Source organism: Stylophora pistillata, chromosome 11 (assembly GCF_964205215.1).
Source record: "Stylophora pistillata chromosome 11, jaStyPist1.2, whole genome shotgun sequence".
Classification (NCBI taxonomy): Eukaryota; Metazoa; Cnidaria; class Anthozoa; order Scleractinia; family Pocilloporidae; genus Stylophora; species Stylophora pistillata.
In genome coordinates, this window is record NC_142529.1 from 6,255,001 (window position 1) to 6,282,500 (window position 27,500).

Genomic DNA, 27,500 nt, shown 5'->3' on the forward strand with positions numbered 1-27,500 from the left:
AGCGCTATCTACTGCGAGGATCGTGCATCATACGTGGTCTTTGTTGTCTTTGGGAGCTTTTCTGAAAAAGGACTTGACAATTTTCACAGCAGACTCTGCCTTTCCGTTGGATTTGTGATGATGTGGTGAAGAGGACACGTGAGTGAACTCCCAACCACCTGAAAACTTACGGAACTCGTGGCTTGTAAACTGAGGAGCGTTGTCAGTAGTTAGCGTGTCTGGAATGCCATGTCAGCTGAATTGTTCCTTAAAAAATTCAATCACGGAACCAGAAGTGTTTTCCTCCAATCTCTGTACTTCTAGGAAATCTGAGTAGTAGTCAACGAGCACTATGTATTCTTTGCCATTAAGTTTGAACTGGTTAGCAGCTACTCGACCCCACGGGCGGTCAGGAAGCTCATGGCTTTGCATTGGAAGCTTCTGATTCTTGACTTCAAATTTTTTGCAAATTGAACATTGTTTGATGAGGTCACTCACTTCTGCATTCATACCAGGCCAGAATACAGCGTCTCTAGCTTTGCGCAGGGAAACTTCTACTCCTAAATGGCTGGAATGAATTCTGGATTTCACTTCAGGTTTCAGTAGCTTAGGGATGACTACTCTCGAGCCTTTGAAAAGAACACCATTGTGAAATGATAGCTCATCGCAGTAAGACCAGTACTCCCATATCTGGATTGGTACCTGATCTTTCTGCATTGGCCATCCGGTCAGAATTGTGGTTTTTAGTGTCTGCAGAGTGTCATCATGACTTGTGCTACGTTGCAATTGATCCAATCGTTCTGGCATGACCTTCAGGGTTTGCATAGGGTCAAGGCTCTCCAGCTCTAAGGAAAATACTTGAAAAGATTCTTCTGGCTCAAAAGTTTCATGTTGTGCGGCTCTAGACAAATGGTCGGCTAAGAGCATTTGGGATCCGGGCTTGTACTTAACGGTCAAGTTGAATCGTTGCAGCCTGAGAAGCATTCTTTGAAGGTAGCATGGAGCTGATAATAGAGACTTCTTGAATATTGACTCAAGAGGCTTGTGGTCAGTTTTGACTGAAATCTGCTCTCTGCGTGCTTGGTATTGATTGAATCTTTCAAAAACGAAGACTATTCCTAGACATTCTTTCTCTATGGTCGCATAGCTTTCTTCTATTGGGAGAGAGTTCTGAACGCGAAGGCGACTAGCTGTCCATTTTGAAGAAGGACTGCGCCAAGGCCTTTAATACTGGCATCTGTCTGAATAGTTACTTCTTCTTCTATGCTGTAGAATTTAAGGACCGGGTGTTGAGTAACCACCCATCTGGTTTCAGTCGATCCCTTGAAATCACACGACCCATGAATTTAACTTCTGCCTGTCGAAGCTTAACTTTTGTTCTTGTTGAGTTTCAGATGTACTTGTTTGGCTCTTTCAAGTAGGCGGACCACATTCTGATCATGATTAAGAAGGGCTTCTGAGTGGTTTTCACCATAGCCAACAACAAGAATATCGTCTCTGATGACTTTCACACCAGGTAGATTGGCGAGACACTCTTGTAGTCTGCTTTCAAATACTTCTCGGGCTAGATTTATACCAAAGGGCATTCTTAAGTATTGGTATCCTCCTAGGGGTGTCCAGAAAGTGGTTAGTTTACTGCTCTCTTGGTCAAGGCCAACTTGATAGAATCCATCTTTTGCATCAAATGAGCTAAAGATTCTGGCTTTGTTGAGGTCTGGTAACAGCTCTTCCAACGTTGGCATTTGAAATTTGGGGCGTTGTATGGCACGGTTCAGGTCTTTTGGGTCCAGACAGATTCGAATCTTCTGAGGTTTGGCAACTATTCACATACTGCTGATCCACTCTGAGGGTTCTACCGCTTTCTTGATAATGCCTTTCTCCTCCAACTCTAGAATCTTGTTCTTAACTTCTTTTTGTAGTGCAACTGGCACGCAACGAGGGGAATGTTGCACTGGTTTAAAATTCGGGTCAACCACAATCTTCGCATCTCCAATATGTCCTAATCCGGTGAATACTTCATGATACGTGGTCAACAGTTCTTCCTTTGACAGAGAGTTTTTGTGGTGGGGTCTCACTTATCTGACGTACATTCTCGGGAACGCTGACATTTAGGAGAATGAGTTGCAACTTTTCACAGGTTTCAGCTGATAGCAAGGGCTTACACTTGTATTTTATTACTTGAAACTTCAGAATCTGTCGTCTGCCATGGTGTCTGACATGTAAGTCGCACTCACCAACTGGCTTTAAAGTTGTGCCGCCAAAAGAGCTTCAGCTTAACTGAGGAGGTGTTCATGGGTGGATCTCCTAACTGTGTGATAGCTGAGAGGTCATCCCAGCTCATTACATTACATGTAGCTCCAGTGTCTACTTGACATGCCAACGTTGTAGTCTTCTTTAGCTGAGTTGCAGAATTCTATATCTGCAAGCCACTGTTTTGCTTTAGTCTGGACTAGAGACAGTTTCCATTTGCAAACAGCTTTCATCCAAACTGTCGTCCTCGTTGTACCTTCTTTGATGATCGACAAACAGACGCAAAATGGCCTATTTTTTGATACTTGCTGCACGTTTTGTTGAACGTGGGACACTCTGTTCTTCTTTCATGAGGTTGTTCACGACCACATTACTTACAGGTCGGTTTGGAAAATCCTTCCGATTTCTTTTTTTCAGATTCCTTCGCTGAATTTGACGATCTTCCTTCATCTCTCTTCTTACTACGACTTCCGTAGCGGATTTTTTTGTCACTGAACTTCTTTACATCTTCTGACTTGTTGTCTCCAGCGCCTGCTATCGTCTTGATTTGCAGCGAAGCGATTTCACTCGTAGTGCACATTGGAATGGCTTTCTTCAAGTTCAGGGATTTTTCTCTCAAGAGTCTTACCTTATCACTTTGATTCTTTAAGCCAATGACGAGCCTGTCCCTTATAAGTTCGTCTGTAAGTGCACCGTATTCACAGGTCGCGGCTAATTTTCTTAAACGTGGGACATAACTTTGGATGGTTTCTTCGCGTTGCTGCACACATGTATTAAAAACATACCGTTCGTATACTAAATTTCTGGTGAGCTTGAAGTAGTTTTCCAATGCTTCTAAACATTTGTCTATTTTCTTCTTGTCTTCCTCAGAAAGGTTTAGGTTGAGTAATATCTGAAGGCATTCTCTGCCCATTGATGAACGCAAAGTCGCTAAACGGACCGATTCTTCTCGTTTGTCTAGGCCTGTTGCTATTTCCTAGTCGCACCATTGCTGCTTGAAAAAGTCCCAGTTGCCAGTAACGTCACCGTGACACTTCATAGGACTTGGTAGCGGAGAATTAGGTGAGATAACTTGAGGATAAATTGGGGCTGCCCATGACGGTGCAGCGATGTACGCGCCCGACTCCACGTGGTCGTTGTCTGACGGCATCTTGAGTGTTTTTTTTTTTTACACTTTGAGTCCGAAAATCTCTTTCAAGTTACGGACAATAGATGAAAATAGCCTCAGCAAGGTACCTTCGACGAGTAATTTGCGAAAACAACTGCCGAATCGTCAAAAAATTAATTTTTGTCCTGACACCATGTTAAAGTATGCACGCTGCAAGCTCTGTAAATCTCAACTGATTTATTTATGACCAAATAAGGAATATACGTAAAGTGACAAGTGACGTAACTTATCGTAACAGTTTATGGTTTCCTGAGTTTTATAGAAAGACACCTACCCCTGTATCTGCATGGCTTTTAAAGTTGATACAACGTATGGCCAATTGTTCAATTTCATGAAGGCTATAGTAGAATACCCTGCAAGTGGGGTGTTGGCACTTTTTAAAGCGATGAATAAGGAAAGTAATACCAGAATTTACTTTAACTTCTTCTATGTTATGGCAATCAGGTTTAGTAGATTTGAAATTTTTTTCAAACAGTCGAACCTGGATAGCATACATTGCTTAAACTTGCAATGTGGTATTTTTGTGATAGCAAGCATAATTCTTGTCCGCTGGAAATATTTTATTACCTGCACTAGGATTATCACTTTCCTGTGAAGGTATCTTAATCAAGCATGCACATTATTTTATTTTATTTACAACTTCGTCGTCTCAGATCTGAGTTTGCTGCATTCTTAGGAAGGCACTGATTTCTGGATAAAGACTTCTAGGTTGAAACTTCCGGTCAAATGCACATTGTCTAGCTATTAGAAAAAGTGACACTTAGTCTGGTCCATTAATTAAAGATAAATGTGTACTAGTTAAAAAACGACTTCTTAATCGCAGCTCCTTCACGACCTCCCTCTCAGTTTGTTGTCAGTGTGGACTCTTCAACTAGTATTACAGCATCATGGCAGCTACCATGGGAAGACTCTAGACATGGAATCATCAAAGGATTTAAACTGTTCTATAAAAAGAAAGACTCAGGCCCAGAAATTTCCTTGACTATTGACAATGGAAACACATCAACAAGAGTTACCATGCTTGATAAATTCACTGGATATGAATTTCAAGTGTTGGCCTTTACTTCTGCTGGTGATGGACCAAACAGTTCGACTGTTCTTAGGACAACAATGGAAGATGGTGAGAATCAGAAGTGCTGTAACCAACATTTAAATCGACGGAAACATTACAATTGCTGACATAAAGCTGATGTTCATTATTGATCTGTGGTGCTGGCTTTCAAAATGTGGAATCTAGGCTCAAATACTGGACCTTGTCTGTTTAATTAGATTTGTAACTTTGTTGTAATGTTATGAGATCGTCTTCGTCGTTATGCATTGTTTCCATCTTCATACAAACCTATATTTATCCCTTTTTTAGATTATCCCTAAGAAAGAGCCAATTCCTGTGTCCCTTACAAAAGGTGGCGGTATATCCTTGTTTATATATGTAATGATTTTCTGTATCATTCCTTTATTTATAAACACATTATCTTTTTTCTTCCAGCTCCTAGTGCACCTATTTCTTTGTCTTCTGTTGATGTGCCACCCAGCAATTTACATGGTCCAAGAATAACTTTGTCCTGGAGTAAGCCTACAGAGCCAAATGGAGTTATCAGAAGTTACACTTTGTTTTACAGTCACGGTGGAGGTGCACCTAAAGGGATTCCTGGAATAGACAAAGATACATTGAGACACACGGTTGATGTGTTGGGTGGAGTGACTTATCGTTTTTATGTCAGAGCTGTGACTATTAAACCTGGAGCTAATGGGACGATAACTGTAACCACCAAAGAATACAGTAAACTTTGCTTTCATATCTTTGAAATGACTTTTTATGAATGATTACATGTTAGAAGAACAAGGGTTGCGATACAGCCATGTTTGTACCATAAAAAGACGAATCTTTATATATTGTGTAAATTTAAAAGTACAGACAGTAGCTGGCCACCCAAAGTAACTTAAGGGCTAATAACGCGTTGGAAATAATCGCAATTAGACTTTTTATTTGCTTTATAAATATATGTCTTACAGATTAAAGAAGGGAGTTTTCTCTTGATCATGATGTGCTTTTTGTAGAACCCAGTGTTGGCCCAGACTCTCTTTTTTCTTCTCAAGTGAACAAGACGACTTTAAATATTTCATGGGAACCCCTACAGAAAGAAGTGAGTTATGGAAGAGTTACTTTGTATGAAGTCAAGGCCAACGTTTGGTGGACAGCACATTTTCACAACTGGTCTGCTCCCAGTAACATTACTGCTAATACCTCGGCAACTTTTGTTGTGTTGTTTGACCTGGTTTGTTATGAATATAATGTCTCTGTTCGAGCTTACACTGGAGCAGGGCCTGGGCCGTATAGCGAACCTCTGGTACTGGTAACATCAAGTGAGTTTAGTAATGGTCAGGATTTTATATCTACAATAGGATTGTCAGAAATGAGGTATTTATTAAGTCACAATCTTCCCAAGACTATCTTGTTTAGATTATTTTCAGGGCGATGAAGTTACAAGAGTAAGATTCAAAAAACAAGTTTTTAGGCGGGGGGCGACAGCTTAACACAGGTTCCATAGATTAGAGGCACCATCAAAAACGATACAAAACACAATGCCATAATTGACCACTTGCTGTATAGAATCTCGCCCAAAAATACTACGTGCTTTGATTTTGGGAAATGAACATGCATTAAAAATTACTTGAAAGATTATTCTCAAGTTTATTTGATTGGTTCGACTTTAAGCGACTGTGGAAGACAAATCAAACTAGCCTTTGGGACTTAGTAAAGGGTGACCTCGACCACTTCCTACAGGTGGCTACTAAATAGAGGTGAAAATTGCTGTGTTTAACGGTGCCGCCTAATACAGGTTCGGCTGTATTTTAAACGTTTACTGGTTACGTTTATTATCTTCATGATTACAATCTTAAATTGTTGCACTAAAGTATTCTGCGAAAGCTCTCCATTCCTCTCTAAGGGTCTGATGTATTTGTTCCTTTTTTTTCAATGTTGTACCAAAGTAGCAGAAACACCAGAGGAATTTAGAGCAGCGGACTATGGAACAACCCACGTTACATTGACGTGGCAACATTCCGACAGAAAGGAGTCAGTTACCTATACTGTGAGTGGGGCTAAATTTATAGTTGTGTTTTCTGTAGGGAAAGTTAAGTTAGATTTGACCAATAAATATACTAAATATTTGTTTTAAAATTAATGTGCATTCAATTCTCTTACTTCATTTTTTCTAAAAACTATGAACCTACCTTGACTTCAAAGGGAAGGTTTTGATGTATTTTCATCCACAACTATTTGCATCATTCAAAATTCATTTCAAGTAGTAAAGTTTTCATGAACTAGTGGATAACCACAGGACCCAGGGTTTGCTTCAGATAATATTATTTTGGTTCAGTTGTCCTAAGTTTAATTTTTTTAATTTCATGTATTTTACCAAAAGGAATAAACTCAAGACTTCATAAAATTTGAAATGGAACAATCTTAGATCATCAGCTTCAGCATTTCTTTTACGAAATTCAAAAGCAATGACGTTTGAAGAACTTAGCACAACGATGTTTAATCCTTGCTGCTGCTTCATCTTATGGCACAGATAGGCAGTGATTTGTATTTAATGTGAATGTTAAGAAATGCTTTATCTAAAGCTGTTGTTTTGCATCATGTAGGTGAATTACAATGGTACAAAGTTCTACGATAAAAGCTTCAAACATGTTGGCGCCAAAAAAACAAATTCAACAACGTCTACAGTGATAGGGTTATTTCCAGGCACTTCATACAAGTTTGAGGTTTATGGCTCCTCCGACTGTGGACAAACTGCAACCAAAAGTGTCTACATCACAACGCACATCATGGGTGAGTATGTAGATTTTTGTGATTAAACTCTTCGGTGAAAGAGATAACCATGAAGATCAATTCCAATTGATATAAATCAATCCCAAGTAATTAATTGAGTTAGGAAATGGATCATTAATATTATCTATGGTCAATTCTGTCTGGCCTACACGTACACGTACCAATGAGTGCAAGTCTTATAATGATACAAAATATGTTTTCTTATTTGTTAGCTCCTAATTCCCCACTACCACTTAACATGACCGATGTTGAGGTCTCTGAGACAGCTGTTGATATTTATCTGTGGCCTGTTGAACAAGAAAATGGCCCCATAAGGTAATTAAATAAAGAGTGTGACATACACTTATAGGAGAGGAGGTTAGTTTACGAAGTAAGGCACATGATAGTAATTTGTGAAAGTGTAGTGTGACTTGACTCTTGACTTAACTCTGATGATGACTTCCGCGCAGGTTGTTGAAACGTCAGTCACCACCACCGACAACAGTCCTTCTCAGGACGACACTCACCCGGACGATCACACTACACTTTCACATGTTGCCTCCGGGTTCAAACCATTTACTGCATGATAGTAGTTGTAATGAAACGCATATCTAGAGTCTCAGGAGATTTGAATGGCTTTCATAGTATCGGTTTCATAGTTTTTAATTGCCGCCTCCAATGAGATGTCTTGAGTCAAAGCTCTATAACTGTGGTAACTTTCTGCAAGGTCACAGAGCGAGAGATAACCTCTAGAGGTGTAAACTTTGTCTCCTATGTGAACCCAATTTTAGATTCATTAAATCAAAAATAGGATGAATGTTAGATGTAAATGCATTTCGTTGTTTACCTTTCAGTGCTTACCAGGTCATTGTTCTGAAAGTCGTGAATGGTGTTGAAGACCTTCCAGGCGATTATGGTTCGCAACTGAAAGCTGCCAGTGATGCAAAGAAAGACAATTTGAACTTTTATATTGCTGCTGAGATAGAAAATCTACCAGTGATTGAAAAACCTTGGAAATTTACTGTTGGGGACGGTGAAAAAACGGCAAATTATAAAAATGAAATACTTGAAAGCGGAGAGAGTTACATTGTGTATGAAAGAGCTTTAACTAAAACCAAGGATGTAAGTAGACTAGTTATTTTAATTGGTTTTACTCGCTTTTGGCATCTCGACTATCTGACCCTTAACCTATAGAGAAAGCAGTCGTAGGTTAATAACTTGTGCAACTGGAACTACTGATTTTGTTTTAGGGGAAATCATGAAGAAATCGGATCTTGTAATGTAAGAAGTTATGAATATACCACGAGACGGTCGTATTGGTTGTATCTTAAGGAGCCGTGATGTTTTACATTTTTGTGTATTTTTATAGGGGATTTTAGAAGGGAAAGTCAGCAAAGTTGCAAAAATAACAATCAGTCCAGGTATTGTGTATAAATTATACGTTTGTTTGTTTGGAAAGGTGTTCTTAAGCATGATTCTGTCCGTTACAGTTCATTGTCTTTTCAATCCTGTAAGAGCAGCATAATGAATGAGGTGACCCCTACCAAGAGCCTGTAGATAGGCCTCTTGGATGCTACAGAAGTAACCACTTTAGAAAGATCTCCAAAGTGGTGATTTCTTTTACTTGGAAAGTGGCCACTTAAGGATTATTTTGATGGTGACTTCAGAACGCGTGTTCATTTTGCAACTTGTTCAAAGTGGTAACGGTTCAAGGGACCATTCAGGCTGCTTGAAAATCCATTATCCTATGGTCATTTCAACTGTCACTGAAACCCTTGAAATAACCGTTCATGACTTCCCATGGAAGCTACTTTACCGAACTCGTCGGATTCGTTAAAGTGGTCTTATCTTTTTTCGCAAGTTAATTACTTTTAACCACCTTCAAAGATTTCATAAGGAAAAAAGCTCCTTTGTCCCTTTCTCCTTCAATCTCTTCTTCTGCCTTATTGTGTTCTTTTATCATTCCTTCCTTTCTTTATTTTCATTTTCTGGAGGTTAGATAAGCAGGGAGGAGAGGGAGGGAAGTGATCTATGCAGAATCTTTTTTTCGGTGTGGGAGTTCTCATTTTTATTTTTCAGCGAACGAAAAAGCTACGAGACTCAATCAGGGAGGAAAATACAGAGATTTATCAAACAACACGATTTAATCATCCAGGTGAGCTGCAGTGTAGTTACTTAGAAATTACCGACTCTCAGAGATTACTTAATTGATTTTTTACTATGTTTTTCTGCTTTCAGTAAACCTCATTTGTCACGGTCAGAAATATTCACTAAAGGTTTTCTCTCATGTGATAGATATGTATGCTTCCACCTAATGAAAGTCTGATTTCACAACTCTTGGAGGCCTTGCAGTGTTACGAAGCAGTATGTTTTTTCGTTTTGTCCTCATTGATTTAAAGTTATGAAATCTTCATTCTCTTAGGGTATCGTGTTTCATTGCCTTGGTTTGTTGTTGTTTTTGTTTGTTTGTGTTTTTTAGTGTTTTGCAGAGTTTTTTAACTCTTCTAAGTAGAGGAATTGACAGGAGTCCATTATGTAGGGTTATTCGTGTTCACTTTCTCTTGCCAAAGTCTACTTGTAAACCAACATTTAAGCACATTATCTGAATACCATCTGCAACAAATGGAGGTTCTGCTCCGCCTTTCGCGACATGAAGATTTTCCGCTGCTTCTCTTTCTCTCCTTGAGGTCCAATTTTCACTTCGCTCGGATTTATAACATTAATGGAGAACAAATCATTTAAGTCATCAGTTTGGCAAAGAATGAAAACGAGCTTGTGCTAGCTACAGTAAACGTGGCGTTTCAGCTTCGTGTGTGACATCCCTTATAGAACTCTACCTTTGCCCTGTCCTATCTGACATTTTTTAGTATTTTGTTTTGTACTCCGTAGTTTCTTCTGATCAGTCGAGACTTAAAATTGCTTTGCACTTTTACCTTAAATCAGATACAATGAATATATGATTATATTTTGAACTGCGGTTGTAGATACGTATGGCACGATCCTCGAAGTAGAGAGCGCTATTTATGCAATAGCGAAAATCAGAGCTGAAAAAAATCAGGCCTGTACGGGATTCGAACCACTGACCTCTGCGATACTAGAGCAGCGCTCTACCAATGAAAATGAGATAAATTTGGGAAGACTCTGTTATCCTCCAATAATTAGGTGTTCATTGTCACTTATGAAGTGTCAATTAAAAAAGAGTGAGAAGAAGTCTCGTACATTAAAAAAAAAAAAAAGAACTTTCTCAACTTTTCAAAACGATGATAGTTTCCTATGATTTTGGTCCCACCACCTGGGAAGATTGGAATAAATGATATGACCTGTACCAGAAGCTCCTTCACAACCACCTCCTCTGTTAATTGTCACTGTGAACTCTTCAACCATGAACCTGTATTTATTTCATTCTTAAACTATCCCCAAGGAAGCGCCAGTTCTTTAAACACCCAAATAGAGGGGCAGCACATCCCTACATTACACTTTTTCGATATACTGCAACGATAATTTTCTTGTGATAACATACTTTATTACTACATGTACTTATCTTCTGTGTCATTCTCTTCGTGAAAATCACATTTTTGTTCTTCCAGCTCCCAGTGCACCTCGGTTTTTGTCTTCTGTTGATGTGCCACCCAGCAATTTGCATGGCCCTCGAATAACATTGTCCTGGTGTAAACCTGCAGAACCAAATGGAGTTTTAAGGGGTTACACCTAGTTTTATAGTCACGGCGGAGTTGTAACAAGAGAGATTTCTGGTATAGACAAAGATGCATTGAATCACACAGTTGATGTGTTGGGTGGAGTGACTTATCAGTTTCATGTCAGAGCTGTGACTATTAAACCTGGACCAAATGGGACAACAACTGTAACTGCCAAGGAATACAGTGAGTTCTTTACATTTACCGTTACGACATTTCGTCTGCACTTAAACACATTCACATGTATTACAATATTTAGTAGTGATTTGATCGTGGTGATCCTTGTCCATGTTCAAAAATGATTCGATTTTTAATTGCTTTTTTTTGTCTGTTTGATTTGATCTGTTTACCATGAAAAGTTGTATCTTGCACTACAGAAAGAACCGCAAGATACAATTTTTAATCCATATGTTTAGTCCATCAAAGCTCTGACATTTTTAAATGCAGTATAAATCTTGAATTACTGATAAACTCTACTTTTATCTCAAGTTTAAGAGTTGATGTTTTAAGCAAGGCATAGTAACCTGGTTTTCTTAGCTGTTTTTCTCTCTTTTTCTTTGTTTGTTTTGTTTTGTTTTTTATTTTTACTCCGTCATCTTTAAATATCTGTTACAAGTTTTATTTATGAGTAATATTCTGAAAAATATTATTTTGTCATTCTGTTGACGCGTTGGTGTAGTCCAAGAGTAATTTTACTTGATAAAAGCTGTTTTTCGTATTTTTTAAATAGAGCCCAGTTGTGGACCAGAAGCGGTATCTTCTTCTGCAGTGAACTCCTCAGAAATGAATGTAACTTGGCTTGGACTGCCAAGAGAAGTAGTCCATAGTGATATCATAAGATATGAAGTTAGGCTCATTGTGCTGGAAAACTGTACAGGGATCCAGTCTGCCTATCATTCAACCATTAACACATCTACAACTTATGTTCTCGTCACTGGACTCTCTTGGTGTGCCAAGTACGAAGTGTCTGTTCGAGGCTACACTGCTGCGGGGCCTGGACCCTACAGTAGACCTGTAATGGTGCAGACATTGGGTAAGTAAGCCTGTGGGTAGATGTATTGAGGAGATTTGATCAGAGGGCGTTAAACAATAGGGTTGTAGCAACCTATGATATAAACGTATGGGAAACACAGGGAAATTACGTAACTTTTTGAGTGTGTGCTTAACAGGCACGTGTAACCTCACACGTTCTTGTACAGAGTAATATAAGGATTTCGTTAGATTTACCTGTCTAAACTGAGGGTAATGTTTTAATAGTAATCCTTCCGGAAGTTGTCCTAGAGAAAGTTCTAAGACATTGCAAAGGATCATGGATATTTGTATGGGCCATGCTTTCCGGTTGTCATGGCGGATGAATAGAGACTAGTTTCGTTTTATAGTTTAATCTGGGTTATTGTGCGGCCATCAAAGTGACATCGTTACTCTGAGCCTTCTTTCCCTTTTCCCCAGCTGAAGTGTGGTCTAAAGAAACACCATCTTCGCCTTCTCTTTTTGCGAATTTAAAAGAAGGAGGAATTTCAGCTAAAGTCACGCTTCCACGTTTTCCTGGAAATGCAAGGTATGATTGACTATATGTAGTTTTACGTTTACTTTGAGGGATATTTGCACAGGAGTAGGCTTTCGTCTTGCTAACGAATGGCAAAAGAAGGACTTTACACAGAAAGATGTGGCTCAGTGTTAGGGTTATTTTATCTTGTACTGTAATCATCGACATCCTGTGTATTGTCATGTGCCAAAATATAATGTAAAGTAAATGTAACTAACAAGTAACAATTGGCACCACGAGATACTGCTAACACTAGTAATATCCTGTAGTGTATCTTGCAAATTTTTTCAAGTTATCATCATTACAATTAGCTCAAACTATACTGGAGCTGTTAAACCACCGCAAAGATTTACAACACAAGACATGATGACGTATGAAGAAGCGCATAAATCTTCTTTTCCTGCGGCTTATGTCGCTTTTCAGTTTGGAGGAAACGATTTTGATAAAAATCAGGAATTTGTTATTGGAAACGGAGTGCAGTCCAGCGATAAAGAAAGGAGTAAGAGAAGTGGTGGTGATCAGTTTTATTACAACAAACCACTGCAGCTGAATACAAACTACAGAGTGTTCCTCAGGGCTTTCGTTTCCGAGGTATCCTAACAAACTTTTATCCTTAGGAAGGGATTTTCTATTCATTCAGTCAAAGAACTGAGTGAAAATTCTGACTCATCCACCTCTTCCAGGTCATCATCTCAGGTGTCTTAGGAACTTCCCTCTCCTGAACTATTAGTTTGCCGTTTTTTTACCTGCTTTTTGGGCTTAAAGAATGGAGTGCTATAACAGCAGCTTTTAGCAGGAGCTCTGAGTCACCGTGCTATAACCAAACACAGCACAAGGTTTCACAAGATGATTAGCTTTGTGAATGTATTTTGCAGACGGTGTGTGTCTCTAGTAACTTCGTAGCCATTGTCACCAAAGGTATTGTTGTTAAGTGTTTGTGTGTGTTTTTGTATACTTTTCCTTTGTCAGAGACATCTAGCATCTAGCAACCAAGTTTACCTCAATATTGTCTAATCTGTGAGTATTTTATTGATATAAGACTGCGATTCTGTGTTGGTTGTCTTCCTGTATTTGTGATGAAATTGAAGTTTTTCTATCAATTGAGGGGATTTTATGTTATTTTTAGTTGGGAAGAGAGAAGCTGCAAAGCCTTCATGCTGCTTTGTATCCTGCACTTTGTTAAGGAATAACTCTACTCCATCTTTATCAAAACTCAGGTAAACCTACCAACAAAGATCTCCCAAAAACAACCATTACAGCAATTGGCGAACTGGTAGTGTTGACCTGTGAGGTTAGTGGAGAAACTAAGGCTTCTGTAACCTGGACTAAAGATGGAGTTACTAGTATACCTCGCGCTCAGTTCGAGAACAACTACAAAATACTTATTATAAAAGATGTTGTTCCTGGTGACAGTGGTGTTTATGAATGTAAAGCAATAAACATGTTCGGAGAGAGCCGCACAGCTACGACAGTCATTGTCGCTGGTAGGTAGAAACTTTGCTACATTTGCATTAAACATTGGGTAACAATGACAAGACTAAGTGTATTTTTTCATTTAGTTTTGTTTAGTTAGAGAATTTAATAACCTCTACCAAAATAAATAACCAAGTGTGGCTCTTCTAAGCGATACGATAATCACCTTTACTAGTCTCAACCTTACCCCAGCCACTTATTAACAAGTCATTGAGGATTTAGTGTGTGTACTGAGTACTAACCAAATATTAGAAGTTTGTAATTGAACCAAAAGTAAGTCGTGGTAGTGTCCTCAAATATTTGTTTCACCCCAGCTCCGTTGGCATGAGCATGGTTTTGTCTTATTTATTCATTTTTTGGTATCATTACGTTTTCTGTTTTTCTCACACAGTTCCACCCAGAATTATCGGAGAATTTTCCCCTTCCTCAGTGATATGTGAAAAGCAAAGTCCATGTTTTCTCTCATGTCAAGCAACAAGTCATATTCCTTTAAACTACTCCTGGACGAAAGATGGACAATTTCCAACCGGTGATAACATCAAATATATGAATAACAGCCTCATTGTCACGCCACAGGTTGGAGAAGATTGTGGGGAGTATGTTTGTCACGTTACAAACGCCTTTGGCTCAATATTGTATGAAATCACCCTACTCGATAGTGAAGGTAGAAATTTTTTCTCACATTTCGAACGTGATCAAAATTTTCGTTCAACAAGTTTTAAGTGCTTAGAACTTTCGAGTCCGGCTTAGAGTTTTTAGGATTCTAATTGGGGCTGTTTAGACAGTTTTGAACATGTCTGTGAATGTATCAAGAGCAACATTATGTAGTGGTGTATGTTGAAGTCGTTGTTCAGTGTGAAGTTACATTTTCTTTCTCCAGCTAGAAAATTGTTTTAGTGCACAATACAAGTCGATCATTCCGTATATCAAAATTGGCCTGTCAGGTTGAAACTAAGTCAAAACAGAGTTATATGCACCAACGTTGAGAGGGCTCAAGGCTAAAATATCTCTGTTTCCCGTAATGGTTGGTTCGAGACTTCTGGAGGTTATGTAAGTGATTTGATAGCGAGATTTCGAGTTAATAGGCATTCAAATTTCGGCGTACAATGAAGTACGACCAAGAGATGACACAACAGAAAGTTTGAAATTATATTCATGTTTCGTGCATTAAAAAACGTCCTATTTGATAGGATGAATCAACTTTAACAAAAACATCAATGCATTGAAACATAGTAACTAAGAAATTTTCAATGTTTGATGGCTGGTTCGAAAGTCGTTTGTTTTCTTTTACTAGATACAGAAAACATCTTACTTGCCATTGTCATCGCATTGTCTTGTATTGTGTTCGTGTTGCTCGTTATAATTTGTGGGCTGATATGGCAGCGGAGAGGAGCTGTTCCTAATAAAAGGATACAGAGCAAAGAAAAAATTGACTTCGATGGTGTCAAATCTTCACCTGATCAACAGTCAAGTGACGATCAAGCGTCAGACCCAGGTACATATATAGAACTCAAACCCAGGCCTTCGAACCAGGAGTTTCATGTTCCTTCTATGTACCAGTCGTTACAGGAAAAACCCGAGAACCCCGGATATTACAATATGGTGCTTCCTGAAGAAAATGGCGGGAAACAAAATGAAGAAGCGTATGAGGAAATATGATAATCCCAAAACTTATTTAGTATCTGTTTTGTTCAGATTATCAATCCTGTTTTATATGTTTTGCATGTATGATCTAACAGAGGACGACGAACAGATGACGTCACCATTGACAGCGTCTTGCCTCTTTAATGTATAAGGCAATTGGATTCCATGTTGTCGTGAGCCTGTTCTGTGATACGTCACAGAAGGCGTCAAACTTTGTTATGAACGTCAGTGCCACTCTTTTGTCCTGACTGCATTTTGACGTCATCTGTGATCAAAAAACGGAAAAGACGCACTGCAACATCCAAACGGTACTTCGGTTCGTGACACGCTTCTTGTTCTAGTCTCGCTAAAAGAAGCGATAAGTAGTTGGGCAATGGAATGAACTCGTTTGAACTGTCCTCCTCCTTCATTCAAAATTCATTGTTAAACTTTTCTTATATTTTACTTGTACCTTTTGCTTTTGATGTCTGTAAAATATACAGCTCGATCGTAACCTTTAGTTATAACCCTCGTATGAGGGATAAATTAGATTTATAACTCTGGGTGAGGTTCCCAAACTAAACGAAACCTCTCAACAGATAGTATCCTTCGCAGCCGGTTTTTGGGCTCGTCACCCAACGGGGGAGGGAGCGTCGCGTGACGAGCCCAAACAACGGCTGCGAAGGAGACTACTTAACAGGCAATCACACATAACTTCGTCGACTTGGCTTGACGAATCCGTCTTATCAAATGTGAATTAATCTATTAGGGCGTTAGAGTCAGTGTTACGGCATGAAAATTTGAATTCCAGTAAAAGTGTGGTCTGAAGCATTTGTTAAAATAAGAGCCGTTAGATAGATGCAAAACTTCATAAAGTGATATCTCTTTCACACATAAATTACCTTTTAAAGACTGAAGGTTCTATTTTCTTTTTTTGTCGTTTATTGGACATTACAAATGTTTTCGATCTATTTTCATGCACAATAAACTCTTTTCAACAGTAAGAACAATATGTTGCTTTGCTCTCTTCAAAGCAATTGAAAAAAGCTAGGTTACAGAATATTATTAGTGGGTGTTTCTAGATGAGAGAATAGAAAATGATAGAGTATTTTCACTCCTTAAGATATTTTAGGTTCTAGATTATTTACAGATAGGAGAAGATGCTGGGAAAGATTGTTGCAAGGCAATAAAATCTAAATAGGTTCTAAATGTAAAGAAGCAACAGAATAGTTGTAGCTAGTATAATAAAATGTTTTCACGAAAACAAGTGTCTGATCGCGGTAGACTATCTCTTTTAAACCAGACATTCAACGCAAAACTGCATTTATTCAATATACAGTTTTAGCGCCAGGCTTATCGCAGAGCTTCAGTTGCTTAAATATTCACCGCCCATCTACTTGAACTGGGTTGTGCCTGCAACGCAGCTTGTAGCAAAATATCGTCGCGAGTTAGGATATATTGTCATCCTGTCATGTTCTTCATCCCTGATTTTTTACGATTGATTAGGTATCCTATTTTCCTAATTTTGGGACTTTGCATGCGCGCTGAACGCTAGTAGCACGGCTATGAGAAACCACGCATGAGACTCTAACTTGAACATTACAGTTTGTCGACATCATTGACAAGAACTTTCAACTTGTTGTGTGGAAATCCCTCGGCTGATAACTCTTCAAGACATTGCATCACTCTTGCAACCTAATAGTGCATTCTGTTCTTGCTATTAACATCACATTAAGTCGCGGATTACCTCACGCTTCGTCAATATGCAGATATCGATAACTATTCCATGCATTTGCTCAAGTTAGCAGCAAACACCCTAGGGCAAAAAATAGACTCGACTAATCAGAACGCGCCCTTTAAGTTGTTTATGTTATAGATCGTACTTGAAAAACCCAAAAATATAAGTATTACTGCTACATCAATAGCATCAAAGGGTGAAACTCAAACTGCCGAACAAACCGAGAGAGAGTAGAGAGCTAAATGTACCATCATTTAAGAATTGACATAAACTGATTAACAACCACAGATTTACATGTATTGACGATATGTCTACAAATTACACAAAGACGAGCTTGAATAGTGGGACACAAAGACATCTTTTGTCAGAAGAGCTTTCTGCTTAAATGGCTGCTCAAGCAAAACAATTGTGATGGCATACCCTGACAAACTCAGTCGAAGCATGGCGCAATTTAATCTCGAGCTTTATTTTCGTGTAACCTTCCTCGCTGTACTTCTTCCTCTGGCCTCAGGTGAGCACAGTATCATTTGAAATCCTCTTGTCACCTTTTTTTACTATCTCAATTTCTAAATTTAGCAGAAATGGTTGGATATATCTTTCACTTTTGATTGCTAAAGCCTAACACTTCCGCCGCAACCCATCGCAACTTAATCGCCAATGCAGACAGCATCAAAAACGGTATTTTCATTTCAATTTCTAAATTTAGAGGAATTGGTCGGACAGGTCTTTCACTTTTGAGCACTGAAGCCAAAATGCCAGGTATTCAAACGAAGTCTAACCTAAACAGCGGTTTTACCTTCAGTTAGCAACAGGCCTCGGGTATTTTATATGTGAGGGTTGACTCAGTGATTGAATAAATGTCCTTCGATTGGTAGTTTGCGGCCCTCTTGTCACTGTTCACAAAAATAAATTTTCAGATAAAAGGTTCGGCTAAAATAAAGATAGTCTAGTACGCGGTTTTGTTAAACCACGGCTAAACTTTGTTAAATAATCGGCCCTACGACTTCCGCACACCATCGCAACTTCGTCACCGATACAGACAGCACCAATACCAAGAAGAAAGGAGAGCTACTCCGGGTTTCCCATATTTTTCATGAAAAAATCGTCTTACAACGAACGGGAAGATTAAAAACCGTCATACTTTTGTAACTTGCCCATTGAAGAGGCAAAGACAAATTTACATAGGTCATTTTAAAATTCAAATCATTCAGCGAACAGAAACAGAGTCTGAAACAGTTATGTTTTAGTGAAGCTATCGGGAGGTAACATTCATTTCAATTTATAGTTAAAGCACTCTTGGAGAGTATTTTACCCGTACTGTTTACTCAGTAATTTTAGCTATTTCCATTACCCGGTACTATTTTGAGACAAAGCGAGTTCCAAAGATGTTCCATAGTTTTTTATCAAAAGATTATATGCTTAATGAAGTATGGATTAATTATGATGGATTATGCCAATTCCAGCATGAATAAGTTAACTCACTCATTACCTTTGGATCACCCTGTACATATCTGCATTGCAGCTCCAAGAAAGGTAAAAAAAACCAAGTTATAAAGTAAATAAACCCCTTCAGGCAGCCGGTAGGTCAATCAATCAATCAATCAATCAATCAATCATTTTATTTAGTAATGCAGGTTGTAAGGAAGGGGCAGCCATAAGGCTGATGTGGACCTACAACGAACTAATAAAATGTAAAACTAAAATAATTCATAAAGTCTCCCTATGGTATTTAAATATTCAATATAAATCATTGTAATCAAGTTCATTAGCAAACAAGTCACGAATTAATTCAAAAATTTACATGCAATGTAATAAAACTTAAAAATATACAAAATCTCTGTCTTTCATAGCAATCATAGGCGCTTCAAAAGAGAAGCTATTTATGTTCTTTGAGAGCTTACGTAAAATATTTTTAAAACTGTCTTTTTGAATGTTCACATTAAAATTTACCAGCCTAGCAATAAAATTCCAGATTACAGGTCCTCTGTATTGTGCTGATTCCTTTCCCACTTTGTAGTTCACTCTAGGGATTTCAACCTGTAACCCTCCTGTACGTGATGGTCTGTTGCGTAACTTCAAATTAAAAGGGGCATATAAGATTTTATCATTTAAAACATCGTGCATCAGAAGAAGGAGTCTTCTTTTATAAATGTAAGAAATTGGCAACCAATTTAACTCTTCAAGACTTTTATCCTGGTGGATAACTCGTGCAGCTCTTGCATGAATAGGGTTTAAGGATTCCATGATAGAATAATTGCAGTTTCCCCACACCACAATACCATACGATACCGCAGGTACAATAGATTTAAAGTAAATTTCCTCCAGCGCTTTCACAGGAAGCTTCTTCATTCTTTTTAATGCGCCCACTTTCTGTGCAAAAGATTTTTTTACATGGTCCACATGCAATGCCCATGTAAGCCTATTGTCAATGATTAATCCCAAACAAGTAGTGTTATTAACAACATTAATAAAATTATTTCCGAAGCATATTGGAGGAGCAGGACCAATGAAGCCCGATTTGCTAAGGATCATAACTTCAGACTTTACAGGATGAATACAAAGTTTGTTCATTCTACTCCAAAGCAGAAGTTGCTCGAGAATGTTATTTAATTGTGAGCAGACCTGATCAAAGTTCTTCCCCACACAATATAATGTTGTATCATCTGCATACATGAACGAGTCTCCAGATGTAATAGCATTAGGGAGGTCATTGACGTAGATAGTATAAAGCCTTGGACCCAGGAGGGATCCTTGGGGAACACCATATTTCACTTCATCCAAGTTAGTAGGGTGGTCATTTACCACAGTGTATTGAAATCTGTCTTTCAAATAATCCATCAGCCACTCATGGAGATTCCCACTTAATCCAATGGCGTGGAGTTTTAATGACAAGATGTTGTGTGAGATGCTATAAAAAGCTTTCTTAAAGTCAATAAATATTGCACCCACAATCATACCTTTATCTATATTCATCTTCCAGGTATCCGTCATTTTTAGTAACATGCCTTCTGATGATAGTCCTTTTGTAAAGCCCCACTGTGAAGGACTTTTTAGAGAGGAGTTACTTAGGCGCTCATCAATTATATTACAGACCTGATGTTCCAGTAATTTACTTGGGATACACAGCAAGGATATAGGTCTATAGTTGGCAATGTCAGTTCTATCTCCCTTTTTAAAGATAGGGGTAACCTTTGCTCTTTTCCATGAAATGGGAACAGTTCTTGTGATAAAGCTGCGCTTGAAGATATTTTCCAAGCCATTAATAATTGCAGGGCCGGCTAGAGAAATAATTGTACTTGATATAACATCAGGGCCTGCTGCTTTGTTGCTTTTGATATTCTTAAGACTCTTAAGGCCCATGTAATGTCGTCTATTTCATCAAAAATAGAACAAATCCACCATGGTGCGGTTTCAAGGTCGTTCTGAAGAGATTTTGGGTCTTCCTTAACTCCTTTGAAGTTCTTGACGTATCTTATTACTGGAGGGGAATTGTGTGACTTTGCCAACTTAAATGAAATGTAAATAAATATGTGGTCGGCGATGCAGAAATCGATAACACCAGCACTATTAACCTTTGGCATGTTGTTTGTGCAAATTAGATCTATGATTGTACTGGAATGTTCTGTTACTCTGGTGGGATTCTTAATAACATTTTTAAAATTAACGAGTTGGAGGACGTCTTTAAACTTTTTGCCTTTTCCAGAGTTGTCTAGCATATTCGAATTGAAGTCCCCGGTGATGATGACATTTTTTCTGCTCGCAGAGATTTTCTCAAGAATTGGAAGAAATTTATCGTAGAAACCCTCAGAATTTGGAGGACGATATATACAGCCAACAAGAAGTCTTTGAGATTTGACTTTGAGTTCCAGCCACGTTGCCTCGATGTCGCAATTATCATATTTTGCAGTTGAAATACAATCTAAGGAATCTTTAAAATAAACCGCAACTCCGCGGCCGATTTTGCTGAGGCGATCCTTTCTTTGAAGCTGGTATCCTTGAATAGCGATTTCATAGCTCTCTACGGTTGAAGAAAAATGAGTTTCTGAGACAGCTAGAACATCTAGGCCAGTATGAAATAACAGGAATTTCACTTGCGACAAATGTTTGTGAAGGCCACAAGCGTTTGTGTGGCCCACTGTTTTGTCACACCTTCCATGATGTTTAATCGTGGAGAAAGCGCTCAACAATAAGTTTTCTGTGACATTTCTTCTTCCAGTTACAGGCCCAGGGTTTGGTGAAACATCACCAGCAAACACAATCCTAGTTAGTTGATAGCCAGAAACGGCATTAGAATAATAACAAAACCTTAAAGACAAGAAGCGCTTTCCGCGATATTCACCAGATTCAAGATGGCGAAATGACGTTCTGGAGTGAACAGCGTCTTCGCAAAATTCTCCTTGTTTAAACAAGTCAAACAAGGAAGGAGGAGCATCTGTTTCTCCAATCACTCTTAGGTTGTCATCTGGAGTGAAAGCGATAGAGAGTAGCAAGGATAAACTTACTAAAAAGCTTCCAAAGACCGGAACCCTCGCGAAACGTGTCAGCTGCTTCATATTCATAGATTCGGCTGAGATACTGTCTGAACAATGAATATTTGGAAGAGCTGTGGACATTCAGTCCAGCTGTGGACATTACCAGCAGAAGTCACAAACACTAGACAAAAGGGAAGAAAGTGGAAAGGAAATTAAAGAAAATTTAAACTTGGTTTAACAGCGGAGAACAAACACTGCCTCTACTTAGCCTTGGGAGAGGTCGTCATTTGTCACTGCGGAATAGTCCTTTAGCCCCTGAAAGTGACCAGCATTTAATTTTTCCTCACAGTATCACACACAAATGAAACAAAACGAAAACTTAAGCTCATGAGAATAAAGAAAATGATCGTTAATGAAGAATCTTTGATTATTCAGCAAGTTGTCATTGTCAATGGCCTAGGAAATGTGTGAAAAAGAATATGGAGAAAATATATACTGATTTTGGAATGGAAGACATTTTCTACTCTGGTAGAGTAACAAGCTTCTTCTCAGTCTACATTTTCACATATATTGAATAATCGCAATATCTCCATGCAAAGTTCTTGACTTTCTCATCGTTTGAGTGAAAACGATTGCATTGGAAAACTCCCAAGACACGTTCATATTTCAATTATATGTTCAAAACCTCAAAATACTCTGTCAGGATTGTAGAAAAATTTATGGATTATTACTACATGTAGGTGCCAAGCTCTTTTGAAAACCTTTCCTTTCCAAAGCATAGTAGGGAATGTGACAAAACGATTGAATACATTTGAGCCATTCGCTTCATTTATTAAATGCTAATGCATGTCCAAGCAACTCGTGAACATTCAGTCCAAACAGTCTCTTGAGGAATAAGGACGCCATGAATAGATCTGAGTAAAAATTCATTCTCATCTTTTACAAACTTGGCTTCTGAAGCCATTAAAACAACCTGGCAAAGAATCAAACTGAGGGTAAGTTTTAATGTAATACAAATTAGTCATCAATTAAACAAGATTTAGTTGTCAAAAATATTTATTCTTATCGTATTTAACTGAACTTTTATGCGCGCATATAAGGCTTCCCCTCATTTTATGTCTGCCTCAGATACGTGTCTTTCCCAATCTTACGGAAACAGTTCTATAAGCGGATTCATGCTGACATCATTGTTTACATTTTTGCTCATTTGCATACGGCTTTGCGTAAAGAGGGAAGCATGTTAGATACAAATTGACTTCAGGCAGCTAAAGAGCTAGAAAACCTTAGTACATGGTGAAATTTTTAGCTCTTTGGGTGTAATATTCAAGGAGAAATAGTCCATCAAAAACTGCAAAATTTCTGGGTGGTAAAAGCGCTAATGAGTTCATTCATTCTATGTAAAAGTTTGAGTTTTTAAACCCGTGTTGCACAAAAAGTATTCAGTGCATCAGGCTCGTATTCATTGGCCGAGTTAATCGTACTTTGAACTTTCGATAATCAGAACTGATTTATTTTTAGCTCCATCAGAAACTGAATTGCTTATGCTAATGAGGCAAACATTGTAAACAAGGATTCCCCCATACATTTTACTTAGGAGGTCTTGGAGGGCAAACACAAAATTGCAATTATCCTTTTCCAGTATTCCGTTCAGTTTATGACTTGAAATCGCAATGAATCAATCGTTATTCATTTGAATTTTTCGAGCGAGCAGGGTGCGCGCAGGCCCGCGGCAGGGGAACTAAGCCCTTTGCTTCTGCCCTCGCGAGTCACGCTCATAGCCTACCTGGCGCTCAGTGTTCGTTGCGGTTAACGACATGCATCTGCGGCGATAATTTATCGAGCGTCGGACAGAAAGCTAATAGGTAACACTGTATTAACTAACTGGCTTCACACACTACAAATTTACAATTACCGTATTTCCTCTAATATGCGCCCACGCTTTGATAAGCGCCCTCCCACGGATAAGTGCTCACCCCCTAGTAGGACATGATTTCGAACAAGCAATCCGCCCTCCACTCCTTGTTTGTAGAAGCCTGTATCACCTATGTGGCTTAGGCTTGTGGCTGATATAACGCGTGCTCTGATTGGCTAAGAGTGAGATTAGAGCGGGGCATTAAACAGTGGTAATTCCCACGGGCCGATTATGGATTATATAAATTAGAAAGAGCACAAAATGTTAAACTAGTACCGCAGCATTTCTTCTTAAAAATAGTTAAAAAACTTTACCTCTGATTTAAAGATAGAAATAGATAACTTAATGTTCGCGTAAAACACTCATAAGACGATATTTGCGTCTATTCTTAAAAATGTTCAAATAATTCGCCTCGCCTGGGAAGTTTCTTTTGGTAAACTATCCCATGTATCAATTATACGTAAGTTGCGGATGCAGAACTAAGTTTAAAACAGTGGTTAACTCTTAAAGGTCGAAAATCACCTACGAACGTAAAAATGCTTAAGGTGTTAAATTTAATTTTGCAGTCATTGCTCCAAGATTACGAGCGAGCAAGATCTTTCTGAAGCTCATCCACATCTTCCTTAGTATTTCTTAATACCCTGTACACCTTCATGTCATCTGCAAAGAGTTTTCTGTGTGATGAAATGTTTCTTGAGATATCATTAATATAAATGAGAAATAAAATAGGTCCCAACACAGTTCCCTGGGGTACACCGAACAAAACGGAGGTCCATGAACAGTAATGTCCCCGTAGAGCGACTCGCTGGCATCAATTTGCTAAGAAGCTACTAAGCCAAGACAGGAGTGGATCTCGGATACCATATGCGTGCATCTTTGTCATAAGGCGTTCGTGAGATATCGAGTCGAAAGCTTTTAAAAGGTCTAAAAAGATGAAGTCAGTTGTCAATCCTTTGTTTCTATCACGGGCCCAATCGTGAAACCAAGATAGTAGTTGAGACAAACAAGATTTCCCTTTCAAAAATCCAGATTATTCTGGAATAAAAATCTCATTAGTTGTCCAAAAATGAACAAGATGCTCTCTCTCTATCATTTTACACACCACCAATGTTAGCGAGACAGGACGGTAGTTCTTGCGGACTTTCTTAGCACCTTTCTTATGTAAAGAGTAATATCAGCCAATTTCCAGCCATGACGCAGCATGCCCGACGTAAAGGACGCATTAAAAACGTCACTAAGTGTTGAAGCCAAAGTTCCAGTGCATTTCTTGAAAATCATGGGATAGCTGCTATCCGGACCAAGAGATTTATGAGGTTTAAATTAGCTTAGGATCTTGTTAACATCCCTAGGTGAACAGTGCAGAAGGCTAAGGCCCAAATCTTTGATAACTTGATCTAATGATGGAAAATTTTCAGAGTTTTCACTTGTAAAAGCTGATGCAAAGTATTCGTTCATGCACTCAGCGATGCCACTTTCGTTTGTTAGCATGTTGCCATTTTCTAGCTTCATGACATTTAGGTCACTAAATCCGTTACGCCTGGACTGCACAAAAGTCTAAAATAGCCTGTGTTCGCTTTTATCATGCAAAATATTTGCTAGGCTATCTAGGTACTCCCAGCAGGCCTTGTTGCATTGTTTAACTAATTGTATCATCATTTATAAATTAACTTAATCTGATTGAAAACTCGAAATTTACTACAAATTATGCAAAAACGAGCTTGAATAGCGAGGTAACCAAAACATCTTTTGTCGGACGAGCTTTCTGTTTCGAATGACCGATCACACTAAACAATCGTGCGGTATTTCGCAACATATTCAATCGAAACATGTCGCAAATTAATCTCGAGCTTTGTTTCCATAGAGCTTTTCTCGCTGTACTTGTACATCTTGCCACAGGTGAGCACCGTGTCATTTGAAATCTAATGCTAAGGTTTACCTCTATTCTAATTAGAAATCTAATCATAAGGTTTACTTTTATTCTATCATTATTACTACATCTGGCGGGATTTGTTGAACATGTCTTTTCAGTTTTGAGTGCTAAAACCTAAGAGTTACGCTTACAGCACAACCTAATCGCCAATGCAGACAGCATCAATACCAAAAAGATAAAAGAGCTGCTCAGAGTTTCGCATTTTCTTAATGATAAGATTATCTAACAAGAAATGGGACAGTTAACGGAACATGAAGAAAAAGGTTACTAAAGTTAATTCAAAACTTTGAAGTATTCTATCAGCAAACAGACAGAGAGTCTGAAACCATTATATTTGTGTCAGGCAAAATGATATCCAAGCACCCTCGGATATCATTCTACTTGCACTATTCATTCTAAAAATGTTTCAGATTAATCTGGTATTTCACTAAGACAGGGCTAGGGTCAAAGAGAGTCGATTGTTTTTACTGTTGCTTTTTTTCATGAAAGAACTGTATGCTTAATGAAGGTGTGGATCAATTATTATTTATTATTCTGCTACAATGTCATATTACCTAATAAGGTCATGAGAACGTGCCAAATATGCCACGGTAATACACTGTGGAACGGGGAAAAATATGCAGCAACAAAATGGCCGCACTGAACGATCCAACTTTTTCTTTGGTTTCTTTTCGCTTAACTTGTAAAGAAACGACATTTCAAGCGCGACAGATTTTTGTGGCTATTGCCTCCTGTAGGAGGCTGACCAGCACTATATGTTACCAGTATATACTAAATGGAGGATAGCGTTGAAGGCGGGCACTGATTGGATACTAAAACTCAGACTATCCTTTGCTATTCACCTCCGAGTGACTTGCCCCCAATACTGTTTTTGTTACAGGTACAAAAGAGTTAATTTACTCTTCTGTTTAACAATAGCCACCACCACCTCGTAAATAGTTGTTCACTATCTGACATGAACTTTTATCAGAGATAATTTATAAAGAGATTTAAGGCATCCATGTGCTTCTCAGATGCATCCAACCCATTATCTCTGTTACAATAATTATAATGAGTACGTTATAAAGCAAACGTAATTTTTTTTGTAGGAGCATGCGTTGATTTAGATCTTGGATTGGGAACTGAGACAATTCCAAATAGTGACATAACCTCTTCTTCTGAACAAAATGCCAACACTCCAGCCGAGCATGGTCGACTGAACTACACATTAGGATCATCATGGTGTGCAGGAACAACTGACACTAACCCATACCTAGAGATTGATCTAAAGTCACTTCATATCATCTGTGCTGTGTCTACTCAAGGGAATTCTCAAACAGATCAGTGGGTGAAGAACTACACACTTCAAATATCAACAGATGGGACAGCTTGGGTAGACTACAAGGAAGGTGGACAAGTCAAGGTATATAGGAAATACAGTATGAGGCATAGCTGCTCAAAACAAATCAGTGTACATTTATAAAATTAATATAACATGGATTATTAAGTCTGACCATATAGAATATCTTACAGGTAAAATGATATCGAAATCTTGTCCTCAGAATTGTTGATCTTAATGGTATCTGCACTGTTTCTATTTTATACCTGCTATTCTCTCAATTTTCGGAAAAACGTTATTGATGACATATGACTATTTGTTTGCCTCAAGTTTCTGAGAGGAAATGCTGATAGGAACTCAGAGGTGAAGCATGTTGTTTACGGAGTATTAACAAGATATTTACGGTTCCTGCCACAAACACACCAGGGTGGTGTGTGTATGAGAACAGAAGTATTTGGAGTAAAACAAGAGCAAAGTGAGTTTGGAGCTTTTTAAATGCATTTTTCAAGTTTTCTGTTATTATATTATCATTATTATTATTATTATTGTTATTATTATTTGACAATGAAAAACTGCGATAAA

General features: G+C 38.4%; 3 protein-coding genes across 8 annotated transcripts in view; 2 read left to right on the forward strand and 1 right to left on the reverse strand.

Moving 5' to 3' along the window:
- The window catches only part of LOC148719813 (protein sidekick-2-like), a 42,548-nt gene extending 25,733 nt beyond the window's left edge, over nt 1-16,815 (forward strand). For 2 of the 6 annotated variants that reach the window (XR_015992884.1, XR_015992887.1), the window contains exons 15-24: nt 4,221-4,517; nt 4,884-5,177; nt 5,456-5,761; nt 6,389-6,489; nt 7,046-7,232; nt 7,445-7,547; nt 8,066-8,333; nt 8,581-9,366; nt 9,507-9,575; nt 10,799-11,079. Coding sequence is in view for 1 of the 6 variants with exons in the window: in XM_088737372.1 (XP_088593498.1) it covers nt 4,221-4,517; nt 4,884-5,177; nt 11,637-11,939; nt 12,356-12,464; nt 12,722-13,043; nt 13,328-13,370; nt 13,670-13,936; nt 14,317-14,589; nt 15,220-15,584 (2,273 nt within the window). In the remaining 5 variants the exon portion in view is untranslated. Of the gene's footprint in view, nt 1-4,220; nt 4,518-4,883; nt 5,178-5,455; nt 5,762-6,388; nt 6,490-7,045; nt 7,233-7,444; nt 7,548-8,065; nt 8,334-8,580; nt 9,367-9,449; nt 9,576-10,798; nt 11,080-11,636; nt 11,940-12,355; nt 12,465-12,721; nt 13,044-13,327; nt 13,371-13,669; nt 13,937-14,316; nt 14,590-15,219 lie in introns of those variants that run through there. The other 4 variants (XR_015992886.1, XR_015992885.1, XR_015992888.1 and 1 more) reach the window with 4 other exon arrangements.
- A 649-nt stretch (nt 16,816-17,464) lies between these two features.
- The window catches only part of LOC111319564 (uncharacterized), a 42,259-nt gene continuing 32,223 nt past the window's right edge, over nt 17,465-27,500 (forward strand). The window contains exons 1-3 of the mRNA XM_088737424.1: nt 17,465-17,797; nt 26,689-27,002; nt 27,249-27,393. Of these exons, the coding sequence (XP_088593550.1) occupies nt 17,698-17,797; nt 26,689-27,002; nt 27,249-27,393 (559 nt within the window). The 5' untranslated portion in view covers nt 17,465-17,697. The remainder of the gene's footprint in view (nt 17,798-26,688; nt 27,003-27,248; nt 27,394-27,500) is intronic.
- Nucleotides 27,470-27,500, reverse strand: part of LOC148719816 (uncharacterized) — a 1,614-nt gene continuing 1,583 nt past the window's right edge. Inside the window, exon 1 of the mRNA XM_088737474.1 lies at nt 27,470-27,500. This exon is cut by the window's right edge and continues 1,583 nt beyond it. The gene's annotated coding sequence lies outside the window, so the exon portion shown is untranslated.